Genomic DNA, 18,013 nt, shown 5'->3' with positions numbered 1-18,013 from the left:
AGAGATTTATTTTAGTAGACAATTAGAGCTGCTTCTCTTTTTCAACACGGAATAAATAGTGAACGAAGCCTTGAGCTGGTATCACGAATGACTGGAATACGTTACTTTTCCAAACCAATTTCCTTTATTTGGAATGTTTAAATAAAGCACAATAAAATAACAAAGCTGCTCCGTGTTTCACAAGATGCACGCACACACCTGCTGATTGGATAAAGACAACGGCACTGGAGCAAAAGAGGATTACACATCACAAGAAATATGAAAATATTGTTGCAAAGAAAGTCAGAACTACTGAGCTCCGGCTTTGACGAACAGGAAAACACCTTACACACACACACACACACACACACACACACACACACACACACACACTCACAATCCCTCCCTCTCTTTGCTAGTCTCTCCCTCCCACCGTCTCTCTCTCTCCACCCCTCACCTATTTTTGGAAGATGATATGGGGGACCCAGATGTTACATTTCACTGGCCAATGGTGAGCGGAGAGGGGCTGGATTGGTGTGCACTCCCGATGCCCCTTCTTTTAAAAAGCTCCTGTCTCCAACTCAGCAACTCAACTCAAAGGAGGAACGAGCAGCGGCTCCGCTCTGCTCGATCAGCAGCATCATCACTCACACCTGACGCAAGTGAAAGTCTTTTTTTTTTATTAAATGCATGTCAACTCTGTAGAGGATCAGAGAAAAGCAACAACCCCTCTGTGACTGAAGGTGTGGGTACCATGTTGGAATTAAATAAGGTGGCGCTCCTGCTGTCTGTCCTGGCTTCAGTGGCTCTGGGCCAAGGTAAGTGAAAACTGGCAATTAAACTGTTATTTATGCTATTTAAAAAAAAGAAAAAATGGATGCCAATACTTACTTTCTTACAGGAGAATAATTGTAAATGTAGAGATTCCTGCAAAAAAAAAAAAGACCACCAAGTTGAAGATGAAATGGGTTCAGAGTTTTATCTCTCAGAGTTGCATGAACAGAGGGCCAGTGTACGACGGCTCACACGTGTGCACGACTGACACATGTAGGCTTTTCCGAGTTGACGGCATTTCCCAGAGCGGCGGGACTCTGGCGGTGAGCTCATGTGATAAGCGTGTGCGTTTGGCATTGTGCGATGGTGTGTTATTTTATAGACTGCCTCTGTAGTTCTTAATAGCTCTGGTTAATATAAGCAGCACATTTCCGCACCAGGCTAATCAACCGCACGTGGCGATATAGAGGAAGAGGTCCCTGTGGGCTTTAGAGTAGAAAAAGCTCTGTTGCTGCAGGTGACTAAAGGTCCTCTACACTTTGCATTCTGATGCTATCGGTAACGAGAAGGCGTGAGCATCTCAGAGCAGACATGGTGCTCCGCTGACTTTTATGATCTCACAAAGAGCCAATTAAAACAGACTTTCTCTCTCAATTTATTTCACTTTTTTTTTTACTGTGTCGACCTGTCAGCCACCACGATGCTCTGCTCTTCTAGATAATCACAACCCTTTGAAACGCTCACCACTCTCCCTGAGTGACACTCAGTTTTTCCAGAGCTGTCACTTTCTGTCCACGTTACAGCTGCTCCCCATTTACTTTTTTTTTGGTGTTAATATCTTGTTGGACTTGAAGGCCTCAGAGTCGTAACTGTCTGGCGAAGGCTTCGTGCCATTTTACTGATGAGTATATCACAGGCAGTTTGAGGGGGGGGGGGGGGGGAGGGTAAATGTACAAACGGGGACTTTGAACAGGTGAAGAGTGAATGGCGGCCCTAAAAAAACGCTCCTTAAAAGTGTTACCTCCACATCTTGCAGTAAGGAGGGGTGTTTTGTCCTCGCCTCACCCTCCAGCCGCCCCTAAAGATAAAATCCCTGTCACCTTGGAAACAAGAAGCCCTGATCACAAACCAAGCGACCCACTCTCCCACCTGCTGGGCTTGAGCTAAATGAGGAAATGCAATATATATACAAAGGGGATAAAGGGCGCAGGTAAAAAGACTTTACCGCCCTCTTTTCCCCTGTCAACTTGGCCTGCATGTCGCTCTTACATGTTTTTCCTTTGATGGTCTCACACCCCCACTCCACCACTTAAATAATGTCTCCATCTGTAGATTTGTCTTCATCTGTTCCTCTTTTATTTCTAATCTACCTCCCTCAGGAATTTCTTCACAAATACTTTCCCCACCTTTCTCCCCCTCCATCTATTCCTCTCGCCTTGTTCTCTTGTCACTCTCTCCATGCACCTCACAGCTTCCAGATTGATGGGCTGTTTTTCCTATTTGAAGGCGGCAGCTGTTGCTGGATGCCCACCGTGGCATTACCTCCGCTTGGCATAAGCTTCCAGCTCCAAGCTCCAAGCCTTTTAACCAGAGGACTTCCAATCTTCTTCTCTGGTTGCATACACAACAGGCAAAGCTAGGTGGTGTATGGGAGCAGCAGCTGGAGGGCTGTGGTGAGTCAGAGTTAGGGTTAGTTCTCCAGATGCTGACCACTGTCTGCTCCAAACACAGAGCTGTCTGGCCAGCCGACTTTATTGACTGGGACAGGGATCACAGTGGATCAAAGGGGAACATACGCAAATTCCCATTAATAACAACCTCAAAGTCATTTTTACATCTCTTTTTTTTTCTTTTCTTCTATTTATGTGTACATTCAAGTGTGAGTTGGCCAAGATATTATTCATTGCAGGACTAATCAGCCTCTTTCATTTGAGCTATTTCCAGCTTCCTGGCTCTGTACCTGTGCACAGGTGCAGAGGTTCATGCAAGGACTTACAGGCATTTTGAATGCGGGAATAATTCAAAGCGGCCCAGTTGGGTTTTTAATAGCATCGGGGAGAAAATGCTTGAGCGCACAACGCCTTTGTTATAACTTTGTAAATCCTTAAATCATGTGGTTGATTTGCATCATTAGTTAATGTCAGGGACAAAATTGACGATTTTAACGAGCTACAGATGTTTTAGGATTCAGACTTTGAATTTTTTGGGAACACCGGAGAAAAGAGAGAGATAGATGCAGAGAGAAAAAGCAGACTCCTCTGCAACCGCACACACACCTCAGCGAAGGATCGAGCCAAACACATAAACAGCTTCCATATGACATGGCAAACAGATCATCACATACACAAACCCAAACAAACACACACACAAATACATACAATCACATCACCAGATTCATGAGTGAAATATCGCTGACTTCAATGCAAAATACTGTAAAACCTGGTTCTCAAATGTACGTAACCTGAAGGTGTGTTCAAATCCTTGTAAGGATCTGTGATATCATAAACAGGACCCAGACTTTCTATTTAAGCCCCGTCTCTCTGCCAACATACATCTGGCTCAACCGTGCCGCTCTAATCTGACTGAAACCCTTCTGGGTGCAACACCATAAAGTCCTTTATTTCCTCCCCTCTTATTCTTCTTAGCAGCTTTTTTTATGAGATTCTTGCGAAGTCAGAAAACTCAGGAAGTGCAGCCCAGTCGCTAGGAAAAAATATTGGCTTTGTACATTTCTGCAAACCACGGATACTTTGAATGTGGACATGTTTGCATTGTCACAGAACAAGTGAGGTAGTAAAACAAGCGACCATTATTGAAAGATGCATAATAACGAATAATACAAGCAAGAAAGTCCGGATCAGTCAAACAAACACAAGACTGACACCCAGGAGGTCGCAGTTTGTGTCCAATGTGAAAATAAAATAAATGGTAACTTTATGCTGGTTACGTAAGATTAATACACGTGTTATGTTTTACTTTGTCTTTGCTAAGGAACAATGTGGCAAGGGCAGTCATTATTTATTTACGTTAGCTATGTTAGTTACAGTCTTACGGTTGTTACATTACATTGTTACAATTCATTGTTATTATATTGTGACGTTGTTATGTTACACTACGTTGCTACGCTACGTTGCTACGCTACGTTGCTACACTACGTTGCTACGCTACATTGCTACGCTACGTTGTTACGCTACGTTGTTACGCTACGTTGTTATGCTACGTTGTTATGCTACGTTGTTATGCTACGTTGTTTCGCTATGCTGTTTCGCTACGTTGTTGCGCTACGTTGTTGCACTACGTTGTTGCGCTACGTCGTTGCGCTACGTCGTTGCGCTACGTCGTTGCGCTACGTCGTTGCGCTACGTTGTTACGCTACGTTGTTACGCTACGTTCGCTACGCTATGTTGTTTCGCTACGTTGTTACGCGCTACGTTGTTACGCTACGTTGTTACGCTACGTTGTTACGCTACGTTGTTACGCTACGTTGTTTTGCTACGTTGTTTTGCTACGTTGTTTCGCTACATTGTTTCGCTACGTTGTTATGCGCTACGTTGTTATGCGCTACGTTGTTACGCGCTACGTTGTTACGCGCTACGTTGTTACGCTACGTTGTTACGCTACGTTGTTACGCTACGTTGTTACGCTACGTTGTTTCGCTACGTTGTTTCGCTACGTTGTTACGCTACGTTGTTACGCGCTACGTTGTTACGCGCTACGTTGTTTCGCGCTACGTTGTTACGCGCTACGTTGTTACGCGCTACGTTGTTACGCGCTACGTTGTTACGCTACGTTGTTATGCTACGTTGTTACGCTACGTTGTTACGCTACGTTGTTATGCTACGTTGTTATGCTACGTTGTTATGCTACATTGTTATGCTACGCTACGTTGTTACGCTACATTGTTACGCTACGTTGTTTCGCGCTACGTTGTTACGCGCTACGTTGTTACGCTACGTTGTTACGCTACGTTGTTACGCTACGTTGTTATGCTATGTTGTTATGCTACGTTGTTATGCTACATTGTTATGCTACGCTACGTTGTTACGCTACATTGTTACGCTACGTTGTTACGCTACGTTGTTACGCTACGTTGTTATGCTATGCTACGTTTTTACGCTAGGTTGTTACGCTACGTTTTTACGCTACGTTGTTACGCTACGTTTAAGCTTACGCCGGCTGGCTGTATAAGCACGCCGGCTGTATTTCAGAACAAGCCGCTGTGACGTAAATCATTAAATCCAAAGATAGTCATCTAAAATAAGAATTGCAGTTGTCACAACAGAGAGAGTAGATATGACAATGAGTGCAGTGTGGGAAGCAAAGTAATCCAGTGGCATTATGTTTCATACATGTTGCTGTCATCGTCATTCAGGTGCTTGTCATGTGGCTATATGTAGAACCGAGATGCTAACCAGTCCACAGATGCAGGTCTCCCTGTAATACATCAGTGCCCCTGTAATGTATCTGGTTGCCGTATCCATGGTTTATGAGGGTCACGGTGATGCTGGCTGAGGTTTATAATAACCGTCACATGGCAGGGTTCATGTCAACGGTGGAACTGAGAGAGAAAAATGATACATCCGTGTGTGCATTCCACTACAAAATCGTAAAGTGTTTTGTGCGAGCAAGCAGAAAACCAAAACCCACAAAGATGATACTGTCCTCAATAAAAGAAGGACAGCGTCAGTTGTTTCAGCAAGAGCGGCAAAACAGCATATGTTTACATTTAAAGCCCTCTAGTGGCCAAAGGAGCAATGACGCGAGCAAAGGAGGAAGTCAGGTGGTGTTGGTTTATAGCAGTAAAGTCTGCAGAGGGAGGAGGATTCATGGGTCAACTAACCATCGGATAATAAACACGGTAGACGGACGTTCGCAGTCCGACGGATGCGTTTTTCTTTTATTGTTAATTGAAAGCAATCAAGATGCCGAGGGCTGCCAAGTGTTGGTATATGACACTCTGGGAGTGAGACCAGGCTGGTTTATTATGCTTCAAGTCCCTGATGATGAAAGTCCCCCAACCTGGCTGGAGATGTTGTCTATGCCTTCTAAAACAGCTCTAAAACAAGCTTCAAGGTCAAAGACTGAAAGATCAGTCCTTGACCTGTCCTTCTAAACCACCTGACTTCCTCCGTTGCTCTTGTCATACTGTAACTTCTACTTGAAAGTATGTTGTTTTGGGGCACTTGCGGAAAGTCACAATGATTAGTTTAATCTAACCAAGTTGTGTTGGCGGGCGAGACCCAACCAAACCTTTGCTGAAGCACGCTGGACTTATTTTTTAACCGTGATTTGTAACAGCCGCCACAGACAACCACTGTCACGGCATATTCTGCAGAGGACTTGCACACATCAGCAGTTAAAAGTCAAACATTTCAAAGAGAGCTGTGTCACCAGAGCACAAAACCAAGCCCACACGGAGCACATGAACGAGGACAAACAAGATAAAGTGTACTAGCGGAGCACTTTGAGGTGGATTATGGAGGAAATCATAAAGTCTAACCTCGCTCCCTCTGGCTTGAAGAACTTGCTTCTTCATGGAGGTGAATTCCCTCACATACCAGCAGTGCCCCAATAAAATACCCCAGCTTTTAAAATTCATAAAGTGTTAACATACCACTCAGGGAACGTGACGAGTTCGCGACCGGCCACGGCTGAGGTCACTACCTCAACGTTTGGGTTTTTCCTCTTTGAACTTTCAAATAAACGTTAATCACCTCATAAAAACTCCAAGAATCGTTTACGGTTTTGTTTTCCTTGTCAGACATCTTGAAATGATAGTCAGGAGCCGAATGGTTGTGCTGTGAATTCCCTTTGTTTTGGTCTGAGCTAAGACGAAGCTTCTTGGAAAATAAATGGCTGCACTTCAGAGTGTGTGGTGGGTAATTAACTCGCCACAAGGTTGGAAGTCATTGTAAATTAAGTGAAACAAAACGGGTTGTTTGTGTTCCCTCACCACATACTTTCCCCAAGAAAAGTGTTTTTTTTAGGTTCTCAGAGAGAAAAAAAACTGGCAGAAAAACTGTCAAAATGTAATCAAGACAGAATTCAGGAGACAAAAGGAGAAGGGTGGAAAAACTATTTGATTTGATTTACTCAACTAAACCTGCGAGCAGAGCCACATCTGCCCAGCAGATCAGTGTGAAAGCATTCGCTTCTGTTTACGCAGCTTTCCAGTGTATCGGAGAGTCAAAGCCGATACGGACACCTATCAATGGTTTTTAAAGACAGCGGCATGAAAAAAACAACAACTATAAGCTGTGAGGGTCAGCTGACCGTCGATGTTTGCCTTAAAACTAAGCGGCAATAACTTTTTGGACAGTGGATCTTTGTTCTGTCGAGCGGCCGATCCTCCTTTGCTAAATCTAACAAAAGGGTTTTGAAGAAATGTGCTGGCAGGACAGTAAAGACTCAGTGAGCCGTAAAACCAGTGGGGACTGGGATCGATACTGGCCTCTGTGCTGGGAGTCTCTGCTCGTAAACTCAGCAGTGGCTCTCCGAAAGTGCTAACTGCACCTATTACACACACACACACACACACACACACGGTACATTTTTGTTTTTGTTACGCACAAGACATTCAAGATGAAATGTCTGACTTTTTTTTTTAAACAGCAACAAAACAAACAAAAAAAACAGAAGGAAAATGAATCATTACACTCGAAAAGCGTCTCACGGTGCACGTTCATTGATTCAGCGAGACACGTTTACATTGAAGTGCCAGGTTGAATATCCTTCTCGGTCTAATACGGCAACATTTGCCTTCATCGTTGTGCGCTTGTTGTGCTGTTGTGTGCATGAAAAGGGACGGTGATGTAAGAATGACTCAGCGATGCAGGCGTGCCGTGTGTGTGTGTGTGTGTGTGTCCATTATTATCATTAAGATCACAAAATAAATTGACAGCAAATGTGTGTCATGTGTGTGTGTGTGTGTGTGTGTGTGTGTGTGTGTGTGTAAGGTGATGGAGCGAGTTAAAGTGAAGCTCTCTGGTCCGGCCGCTGCTGAACAGATGACTGCATGCCCTGATCTGTCACAGCTGGAGCTTGATTAGCATCCTCAACAGCAGCTGCTTGTTGATGGATCAAGAGGAGAAGGGAACACTGGAGGAGGAGGAGGAGGAGGAGGAAGAGGAGGAGGAGGAGGAGGGCGATAAAATGAAGGATGGAAAGACGTATGATAAAGAGCATGGGGGAGATGATGGATGGAGAGGATGTTCCATAGTTTGGATGAGAGTGGCTGGTGTCGCCTAAGCAGGAGGAGAAATCTATTTCATTATGAAAGCTTGCAAGAGAAGAAATGGACAGAGAAGCAAAAGATTTCGAGCCAATTTCAGTTTTTGTTGTTCATTATGGTCTTTGTTCCTGTGCATAAAAAGGACTCAAGGCCTGACTACAATGGACAAAGTGGGAGAAATGGAGAGAATACAAAATAAAGAGTAAAGAGGGAAGGTGTGTAATTAAAAGAGCCTTCATGCCGTGAGGAAAAAGCAAAATGTGCGCATGTTATTGTGTGTGTGTGCATATAAACATTGAAATAAGTGGCTGCAAAACATAACGCAGAGTGGTCTAAGAAAGTACTTCCAGCAGCGCAGGTTCATTTGTTTTTTTATGCTTTTCATCTTCAACGTGGCAGCGGAGACGAGTTTTCCTCATGAGTGTTGATGATGATGTTATTTTTCATTGTGAATTAGACATTTTTGAAGTTTGACTCTTCTCTTTGTCCTCTTTCTTACTCCTTCTATACTTATCTCTGTATCTCCCTCTCCGTTCTGTAATACATTGAATTGTTTTTAAAAACATAGATGTTCAGTCAGTTTTGTATTCTTGTGGTGTGGCATTGAGCTTCGTTAATGGTTTGTTACTGCTTTCATACCTTTAAAAACCACCTCTCCAGGATCTGCATTAGTTGGGGACAATCAATGTGAAAGTAATTGTCCTTCAAATAAACGGTGTATCTTTGAACAGATTGTAAGTTGACGCGACATTTAAGGAAACTAGCAACCTTGTCAAAAATAATGAATAAAGTACAAACAATGAATGAAGTAGAAATGATTTTAACTTGAAACTGTGTGTTGGATTTGTGTGAAATTCTATGTTTGGCAAGATCAAGTTCATTGTAACATGGTTGTTTTTGATAATTAGTTAAATTTGTACAACCTAACTTTTTGAGTTGAAACAAAACTCATCTTCAAGTTGAGTTTATTCCGTTTTTTTAAGGCAGCAAAAGAGTTTAACTGACTGTATTAGTGTAGCTTCATGCATAGATTCAAGGTGCAGGATTTGAATGAATGGCCGACATGCGTGCTGCTTTATATCAAGATGTTTTTTTCTCCCTGTTTGCAGGACCCGTGAGGACCAGGAGCCAGTCAGACCGGAGCAGGAGAGTCGCCCTCAACACGTTCACGGACACACAGACGACAGGTACATAACGCATCCGCAGTGGCATTCAGAGCAAGTTGTATGGCGGTGAGAGTCGCTGAGGGAAAGATGTGTGAGAGGAATTTGGTTATTATAGTTTGTCCCGCTTATCAGTCCGGTCAGCTGTTGGCGCCGAGGTTTGCGATGACTTAACGTCCATTTTTCTTATTGGAAGAAAAGAGCAGCAGTATTGGTCTGTCCAGATTGTTGTCCCATCACCAAATAACGTAATCAGAGTTAAGCATTCCTTTGGAAACAAATGAAATAATCAGTGTATTCCTAGTGCATTCTTTTGTTCTGAACCCTGCTCAGGTTTCAGAGAATGCAGCAGATACTCGACAATATTCCTCATCAGTCAAGGCATGGGCTTGGGAAATAACCTGGACAAAGCAAAGCTCCCTTGGGTGTATGAAGTCAGTTTCAAATCGCGGTAGCAGACCTCCTCTTTAAGTTTGTAACCCATCCCTTCTGTTTTCCTCCCTCTTGCTTTTTCTTGGTTCTGCCCCATGTACCCATTACATGTAAAACCAGCTCCAATCCCCCCACTCACCTCACTTATTTTTGGATGCTGAGAATTGTTTGTTTTCCTCCCATTCGAAGCCTCCATCTTTGTCTTTTTGTGCCTCCAGGCGTGACAGAGTGGACGTCCTGGTTCAACATCGACCATCCTGGAGGGAACGGAGACTACGAGCGGCTGGAGGCCATCCGCTTCTATTACCGGGAGAGGGTTTGCGCTCGGCCCGCGGCCATGGAGGCTCGCACCACGGACTGGGTGGCGGCGGCAGACACCGGGGAGGTGGTCCACTCCAGTCTGGAGAAGGGCTTCTGGTGCATCAACAATGAGCAGCCTCTGGGTCGCATCTGTTCCAACTACCACGTCCGCTTCCAGTGTCCCCCAGGTAGCAGCTCAGGGCGGTTCCACGCTGTCGCTTCATAGGCGTGAACATACAATACATGGGTACACATTTAACACATGCAGTGACCCTTCTTACGTCATGTTAAATAATGTACTTATTTCCTGATTCTGCTTGCAAAACGGCAGCTCGTAATAGCAGCTTTGCTCAGGATGCCTCACTCTTTCCTTCCTTCAATGTGTGTGTTTAGTGCAGAGCTACTGGACTAATTGGAGCGAGTGGGGTCCCTGTTCAACAACGGCCTGTAACGACTTCGGCATCCAGGTCCGCCAGAGGAAATGTGTGAACACTCAGCCCATGCCTCTGCTGCTGGTGCCGGCGTGCATCGGGCACCACTCTGAAAGGAGGGAGTGCTCCAACCCGCCGTGTACCGGTGAGAATCACCAGAACCTAACTAGCCGGCACCTTGAAAATTAATCTACGCAAAGGAATTGCATGTGGAATAACAATCAGTAGGATTAGGGAGGTGAATAAAATACCATATTGCTTTGCACAGCCATGTAAAGGAAGTGTTTTGTACTGTAGAATAAATGTCAATCTGAATTTATTCGGGAATACATTTTTCCTTTTTATATATAATTGTTACAGCAGAGATTATTATGTAAAAAAACTTAAGTTTTGCTATTGACTCTGACATTAAAAATGCCTATGTGCCCGTTTGTGCAGTGTGATTTAATTCAGCGCTCTTTAGAGCAGAACTTTGTCAAGTGTTCTTGATTGAGCTTCACGTAATCAGCGATCTTTCAATCGCAGCTATTTAATCAGCTTTCTTGTACTTTTTATGCCCACAATACTGTATAATTTCTCCGTGTAATAACTGATCATTATGCTCGGTAAAAAAGAGAGTGAACAACTCTCATTAGACCACTTTGTTTAAAGTTTGAATGACGGAGTTAATGAAAAGATCAATCGAGAATTTAAACAGAAAATAAGAACGCATTACTTGTTAGATTCCAAACTAACGTCATCCCTGTCTCTCTGTGTGATCAGCCAAGTGGGGCCCGTGGGGTCGGTGGGGGTCGTGTTCGGCGACCTGTGGCGGCGGTCGCAGGATCCGGAGGCGGAGCTGCGTGAGGAGCTCAGAGGCAGTTCAGTGCAGCGGGCGGCCTGCTGAAATACAGAAGTGTGGAAGGAGTCCATGCCCAGGTACTGTACGCCAAGTACAGGCTGTTAAAAGTGTGATATCTCCCTTTATATGTGTGTGATCATGTCTCTGTCGCCCAACAGCCAAATGTCAGCTGGTGTGCGCCGAGGGCCGCCCCAGCGAGGACTGCAGCCGGTGCACGTGTGACGACCACGTGCTGCACGGCGAAGTCTACGGTGCGACCGGCGTCCCCGTGGCGGAGGCCTGGGTGGCTCTGGACAGCGAGCCCAAGGTGATCCGCGCCCTCACAGACGCCAAAGGTCAGTTCAGGATCACAGGAATCTGCTCCTCCGGCTCCGCCTTGATCTCCATCAGGAAGGAGAAGTTCGCCCCGGTCACCGTCTCCGCCACCAGGAACGGCACAGGGTTGTCCTGGGTACGGGCCGTCCTCAAATCAGCCGGTGAGTGCTAATAAAAAAGATTATTAATGGGAAAATGTTTTTTATTGATGTCTGTTACTTTCAATTAAACCAAACAAAGGAAGTATGATTTAGCATTAGTTGAAAATATTGTTGGCTATTTCTGAAAAGAACTACTTTCATTTTCAAGAAAGAGTTTCTTGATTTCCTTTATTATCATTCTACAGAGCCGCTAAATCCTCCAGTGATATTTGCAGACTGTAGAAAACAGGAAATTGTCAAAGCTGGAACAGTCTGGCCTATTGTAAGACTTCTCTTTGTCTGGAGCACTTACTTGTTTGGTTGCATGGAAACCAAATAAAAATAACCCGGTGCTGCTTCTGAAAAAAGTAATCCCCCCTAAACAATCATTTTTCATAAGCATAGGGACCATTGTGAGAATAAAGAGTTTTATGAGGTCTCACATCTCTGTGGTAGCATGCACAACAGTCAGAGGACGGTCTTGAAGGTTTGCCCCTTTTCCTCTTTGCACAGAAAAGCCGTACATTGTCAAACACCCGGAGGACAAAGTGCGTTACGAGGGAGGACGGGTGATGTTGTGCTGCAAGGCGACGGGGTCACCAGCACCTGACAAGTACTACTGGTGAGAGGAGGGATTACCGCTACATATAGGGAAATTTATATTTGGAGGTTCCTTTTTTTTTGTGGCATTAATCAGTTAAATATGTTGGTCTCCAACCGGTCCTGAGAATAATGTCTCTGTAGCTGCTAAATGCTCCCTTATGTTCACCAGTTCCAGACTGTATCCTGTCTGCTGTTTGGTGCCGAACAGGTAGCATACAGAAAGGTTTATAAAAAGCCTTTTTGGCTGGAATTATCATCTGCCTGCCGCAGCTGAAATACAACATTGATGAGAGCAGTGAGACTGAACCAAAACGGTAAAGTTGGCAGAACAATGAGCTGAAGGAAGCTAAATCTTTCCCCTCTGAGAGTCATTTGATAAAATGAGAGAGGCTCATAGCACTAAGTTGTACATTGCCAAAAGCAGATATTATCTCTGTTTACTTTTATGGTCCCTTAATAACATTTCAGCCACTGCATCACTTCTATTACAATCCCACCATAGAAACGAGGCTTTTGGGGTTTCATTAGGGTGCGCATGGTCAGTCATGTTCGTCAAACCCCTAAAATAGTACATTTTTGTTAATGTTACAGGATCACTGATGGAAACTTGAAAACAGCATTACTTGATTAATTGACAGCTGATTGCGAAGCATCCTTTTGTGTCAGAAAGGGGTGGGACGTTTGTGAATTTGAGTGACTTTTGTGTCATCAACTTTAAGTTTATATTCTCTAAATGTACATCAATCATGATCCATGATTAATATGCAGTATTAATCGGTGCCGCTTTAAATATAAAATGCATAATTTCTGCATCATCAACATTTTACATACATCTTTTTGACATTTGAATATATTGTGGTATTTATACTACCAACAAATTAGTTTTAAAAATCACTCTTCATTTCTGTAACTCTTTCTCAAGGTACCACAATGGGACTCTTCTGGACAGGAAGTTGTACAAGTATGAAGAGGACCTTGTCCTGTGGAGCCTGAAGCCGGAGCAGTCCGGGCAGTACTACTGCAAGACCAGCAGCTCTGCAGGCAGCATCAAGTCCTCTCCAGCCCTCCTCACTGTAATCGGTAAAGTCTTGGATCTCTCACTAAAAGCAATTGTGTCTCGACTTCACCGTAGTTAGGATGTTTCCACTTAAGCACAAACCCATTCACGTATGCCAGTGTTCACCACTTTAATCCGCTGGTTTGAGGGCAGCTTTGAGGACACATATCGGTGGAAGTAAACAGAGAAAAGTTGCGGAGAAAAGTGGGGAAATATCCTTTTTCATTTGGTCTAATTTGTTCTCCCAGTCAAAACTACACAAAAGCTCCCTTCTAGTCAGTGGCACTGATGTAATGTAAAATGTAATTCATCATCATCAGCCTTGAAAGTGAGTAATTTACTGTGATGATAGCGGCACACTGGGATTAGAGCTCAGGATGGCTGCTATCCCAGTGCATTTGACAATGACGTGTTGAGTCAAAGTTCTACACAAGACTCGAGTAAAACCGCTGACAAAAAGCAAAACAACCACAATTTATTTGACTGGATAAAAAGCAGCTGCCTCTGAGGTTGCATCTACACTTTAAGAGGAATGTCAAGCGCCAAATCATCCATGAGCCATGTCCATGCATACAGAGGAGGATTCAAACAAAACCACAGTGTCCTACAATTTGAGGGAGAGGAAAAAAAAAAAGTCAGTTGATAGAATGTCTGTCATTAGGGGAGGGAGAAAAAAGGAAAATAAAAATATCTGAGCTGGCACACTCTGGCTGCTCTTGGAGGAGGTTTTTTATTATGTTGACATTGGTTGAAGCCACGACATCCTAAGCCGGGATGCTTTATTGTGTGAGATGACTCTGGACTCTTTAAAACCTGACACACACATAATTTCTCCAGAACACCCGGTGTTGAGGCGAAATTCAAGCTTGTCAATAAACCCTTTTTCTTTTCTCTCCGAGTCTATGATGACGCCTAGAGTATGCATTTCCACGTCCGCGTGGGCGAGCTAGACGTTGCTTATACCCTTCAGGTGCTTGTTAGCAAAGACACACACTAACGAACAAGGCTTTCATGGAAGAGTGCTGAAGTAATTCATCCCAGGCCACAGACAGATCCCTGCACTCCAAAAGTAATTATGGACGGAGGCGCTGTATGGGTAACACCTGTACTTCAGAGCAGGATAAAACACTCTTTTACATTATGCAGAAGTTTAAGTTGATGTCTTATTAAATGTTTTAAGCACAGTTTATACAGCGACAGAAGAGTTGCATAATGTGTCCTCATGGGAGACTCTTAAGCCTTTTTGGTAAAGTCATCAGCAGTACAGTAATGGCATTTCATACGAATCGCACTGCTCCATGTGTCTGCAATTATGGACTTACTTGGGAGATTGGGAGCTTAACAAGGCTACTCGACTGTGATATCATGCACCTTCATTATTCTGCCAACACTAATTTTTTCTTTCCAACTCCCATCTGGATGGTTGGTAAATAAATGTTCTCTTCAACTTCATGTTGGATTACCTTTTCATGCACCTTTCACCGTTCAACTTGGCCACTCAGATACTTTCAGGCCACATAGACATGGCATGTGTGTGTGTGTGTGTGTGTGTGTGTGTGTGTGTGTGTGTGTGTGTGTGTGTGTGTGTGTGTGTGTGTGTGTGTGTTTGTGTGTGAATAAATTATGTGTGTGTGCATCTATGTGGGAAAAAGGCAGAAATAATATTTCAAATACCCAATTGACAGGTTCCAATGTAATCACTATACACATGTCCTATTCCACTTATGCAGTGAAATGCAATTATCCAGTACCCTGCGATTTTTATAATTAGCAATGAAACAGATTCGACAGGCTTTTAAAATCTGAGAGAAAGTACAACTTTAACAGTTCAGTCCTCAACATGGCAAGTCTGTCCATTTTTGCACTGAGAAAAAGCCTTTCATGTTTTATGAACATCAGACGACTGATTTGATCTTCTATATGCGTCGTGTCAACATCAGCCTAATGTCATTTATCGTCTTATTCACAGCAAAAGGAAAGCCATCGTGCAATTCCACCCCTGAGATGCACCTCATCAGACTGCCGATGGACTGTGTTCAACCCGGGACTGACTCCATGCACTACAACACTGGCCGCTGCCCTCACAACAAATGCGCTGGCTCCCTAGACTTTGATATGCGCTGCAGAGACGATGCCGGGTTCTGCTGCGCGGTCAAAGATACGGAAAGTCGAGTCATCGACTGTGGGAGCTACAGCCTCCCGATCCGGGCCGTGACTCAGTGCAGCTGTCAGAAGTGTCTGCAGCCTACTTTGCTGGTTCGTGGGAGAGTGGTCACAGCTGACAATGATGAGCCTCTGCGTTTTGGGCACATCTACATTGCTAAAGAGAGGGTGGGCACCACTGGATACCAAGGAGGGTTCACGTTGCAAATTCCTCCTGATACACAGAGATTAGTGGTAAACTTTGTCGACCCCACTGAGAAGTTTCTTGACACTCCCAAAGTGTTCATCCTCGATAAGCGAGGTGGGTCCATCTACCACGATGTGAAGGTGATGAGAAAGAAGGCACCAATTGACATCAATGCAGGAGAGACCAACTCAATTAACCTCGGGGAAATTAATGGCGAAGACCCCATTGGCCAGTTGGTTATTCCTCCCAACTCCTTCCACAAGGACAATGGAGAAATCTATGAGGGAACTGTGAAAGCCAGCGTCACATTCATTGACCCAAGAAATATCACCACGGCGTCCGCATCACCTGGCGATCTCAACTTTGTGGACGGTGAGGGTGACATGCTCCCTTTGAGGACCTATGGCATGTTCTCTGTGGACTTCAGAGATGAGAGCAACAAGGAGGTACTTGGAGCTGGAGCTGTTCAAGTTCTTCTCGACACGCAGCACATCAAAATGCCAGAGCACATTCCCAAAATGAAACTGTGGTCCTTAAACCCGGAGACGGGGGTCTGGGAAGAGGAGAGCGACTTCTCCTACACCGCAACAACTGCCGGCGGTCATGGGCGGAGCAAACGGGAGGAACGCACATTCATCATAGGCAATATGGAGATCAGAGAACGTAGGCTCTTCAATCTGGATGTGCCTGAAAACAGACGCTGCTACGTCAAAGTCCGTGCCTACATGAGCGACAAATTCCTATCTAGTGAACAGCTAGAGGGCGTTGTGATCACCTTGATAAATTTGGAACCTAAACCTGGATTTTCCTCCAATCCTAGGGCGTGGGGCCGCTTCGATAGCGTCATAACTGGATCCAACGGGGCCTGTTTACCGGCTTTCTGTGATGCCCAAAGGGTCGATGCTTACACAGCTTATGTCACAGCAATGATGGGTGGGGAAGAACTGGAGGCAGCTCCCTCCTCCCCTAAAATGAATCCAAACATCATTGGCGTGTCCCAGCCATACCTGAGTAAAATAGACTACCAGCGCTCAGACCACGACGATCCGGCTCTGAAGAAAACAGCCTTCAAAATCAACTTGGCGAAGCCTAACCAAAATAATTTTGATGAGACGAATGGGCCAATATATCCTTATCAGAATTTATTAGGTTGTGAAAATGCCCCTATTGATGCGAATCATTTCAGATTCTTCAGAGTGGAAAAGGACAAGTATGAATACAACGTTGTTCCCTTCGAGGAGAACGATTTGACGACCTGGATGGGAGATTACCTCTCCTGGTGGCCCAATCCCCAAGAGTTCAGAGCATGCTTCATTAAGGTCAAGATCCATGGACAGAAGGAAGTGATGGTCAGGTCGAGGAATCTCGGAGGAACACACCGAGAAACGAAAGGCAAACTTTATGGCATTAGAGACATCCGCAGCACCCGGGACATGCGAGAAGCCAACACCTCAGCGGCCTGTTTGGAGTTCAAATGCAGCGGGATGTTGTTTGATCAAGCTGAGGTTGACCGATCCATCATCTCAGTGCTTCCACAGGGGAACTGTCGCAGGACCAACACCAACAGCCTCCTCCAAGAGTACCTCATCAAACATCCACCAGTCGCTCAAAACAACGAGTCCCATGGGTTCACTATGCTGGCCCCCGTTGATCCTTTGGGACACAACTATGGAATCTACACAGTCACAGACCAGAACCCAAGGGTGGCCAAGGAGATTGCCATTGGCCGCTGCTTTGACGGCACATCGGATGGTTTCTCCAGGGAGATGAAGACAGACTCTGGAGTGGCGCTGACCTTCAGCTGTCCAGAGAGGAAAATTAACAGAGAAAGCCTTTTCCAACGCCTGCAGACCAACCCGGCTCAGACTCTGGCCCAGATGGCGAGGAGCATGAGGGAGTCGGAGGGTATGCAGGAGCAGAGATTACCCTCCCGGATAGTGGCCTATCCTTCAGAGCAGCAGGGCAGGACCCAGAATCGCAGAGTCGCCTCTACAACCAGAAGAAGAGTGTCCATGCGTACTCAGCAGCGGCAATAGATGTTCCAAGGTAGGTCGCTTTAATTAAGATCAATTAAGGTATATTTACGTTGAAAGTAATGTCAGAATGATTTAAATGTGCTTTTCTTTTTCATTTCTAGCTCTTCCGTCAAGACTGATACAATGCTGTCGAATCAAGGAAGTGAAAGTTACTTGTCTGTTGATGAGTATGAACTCCCTCTTGAGTATGGAAACCACCAAACAAAGGCAGACAGCAATTCAGCAAAATTAATGAGTGGTTGAAGATATTCAATAGACTTACTTGAAGGGTTTGGTATATTCATTTCTTCCTTCCCTCCAAAATAGACATGCACCATTTTACTGTGTGTAGCGCAGTGACTGGCATTTACTTAATTAGCTT

At 44.7% G+C, this 18,013-nt stretch overlaps 1 protein-coding gene across 1 annotated transcript; it reads left to right on the top strand.

Annotated features, from left to right (window-relative positions):
- Positions 1 to 733: 733 nt before the first annotated feature.
- cilp2 (cartilage intermediate layer protein 2) lies at positions 734 to 17,652 on the top strand (the record flags this gene model as incomplete). The annotated part of the gene is made up of 9 exons (XM_079220474.1): positions 734 to 797; positions 9,094 to 9,171; positions 9,798 to 10,067; positions 10,273 to 10,455; positions 11,073 to 11,228; positions 11,310 to 11,627; positions 12,120 to 12,228; positions 13,132 to 13,289; positions 15,236 to 17,652. The coding sequence occupies 9 exons, from the start codon at positions 734 to 736 to the stop codon at positions 17,650 to 17,652; spliced, it is 3,753 nt and encodes a 1,250-aa protein (XP_079076600.1).
- Between the last annotated feature and the right edge of the window lie 361 nt (positions 17,653 to 18,013).

Source organism: Taurulus bubalis, assembly GCF_910589615.1.
Source record: "Taurulus bubalis genome assembly, chromosome: 7".
Lineage (NCBI taxonomy): Eukaryota > Metazoa > Chordata > Actinopteri > Perciformes > Cottidae > Taurulus > Taurulus bubalis.
Note: the sequence above shows the minus strand (reverse complement) of the source record. Positions and strands in the feature narration are given on the sequence as shown.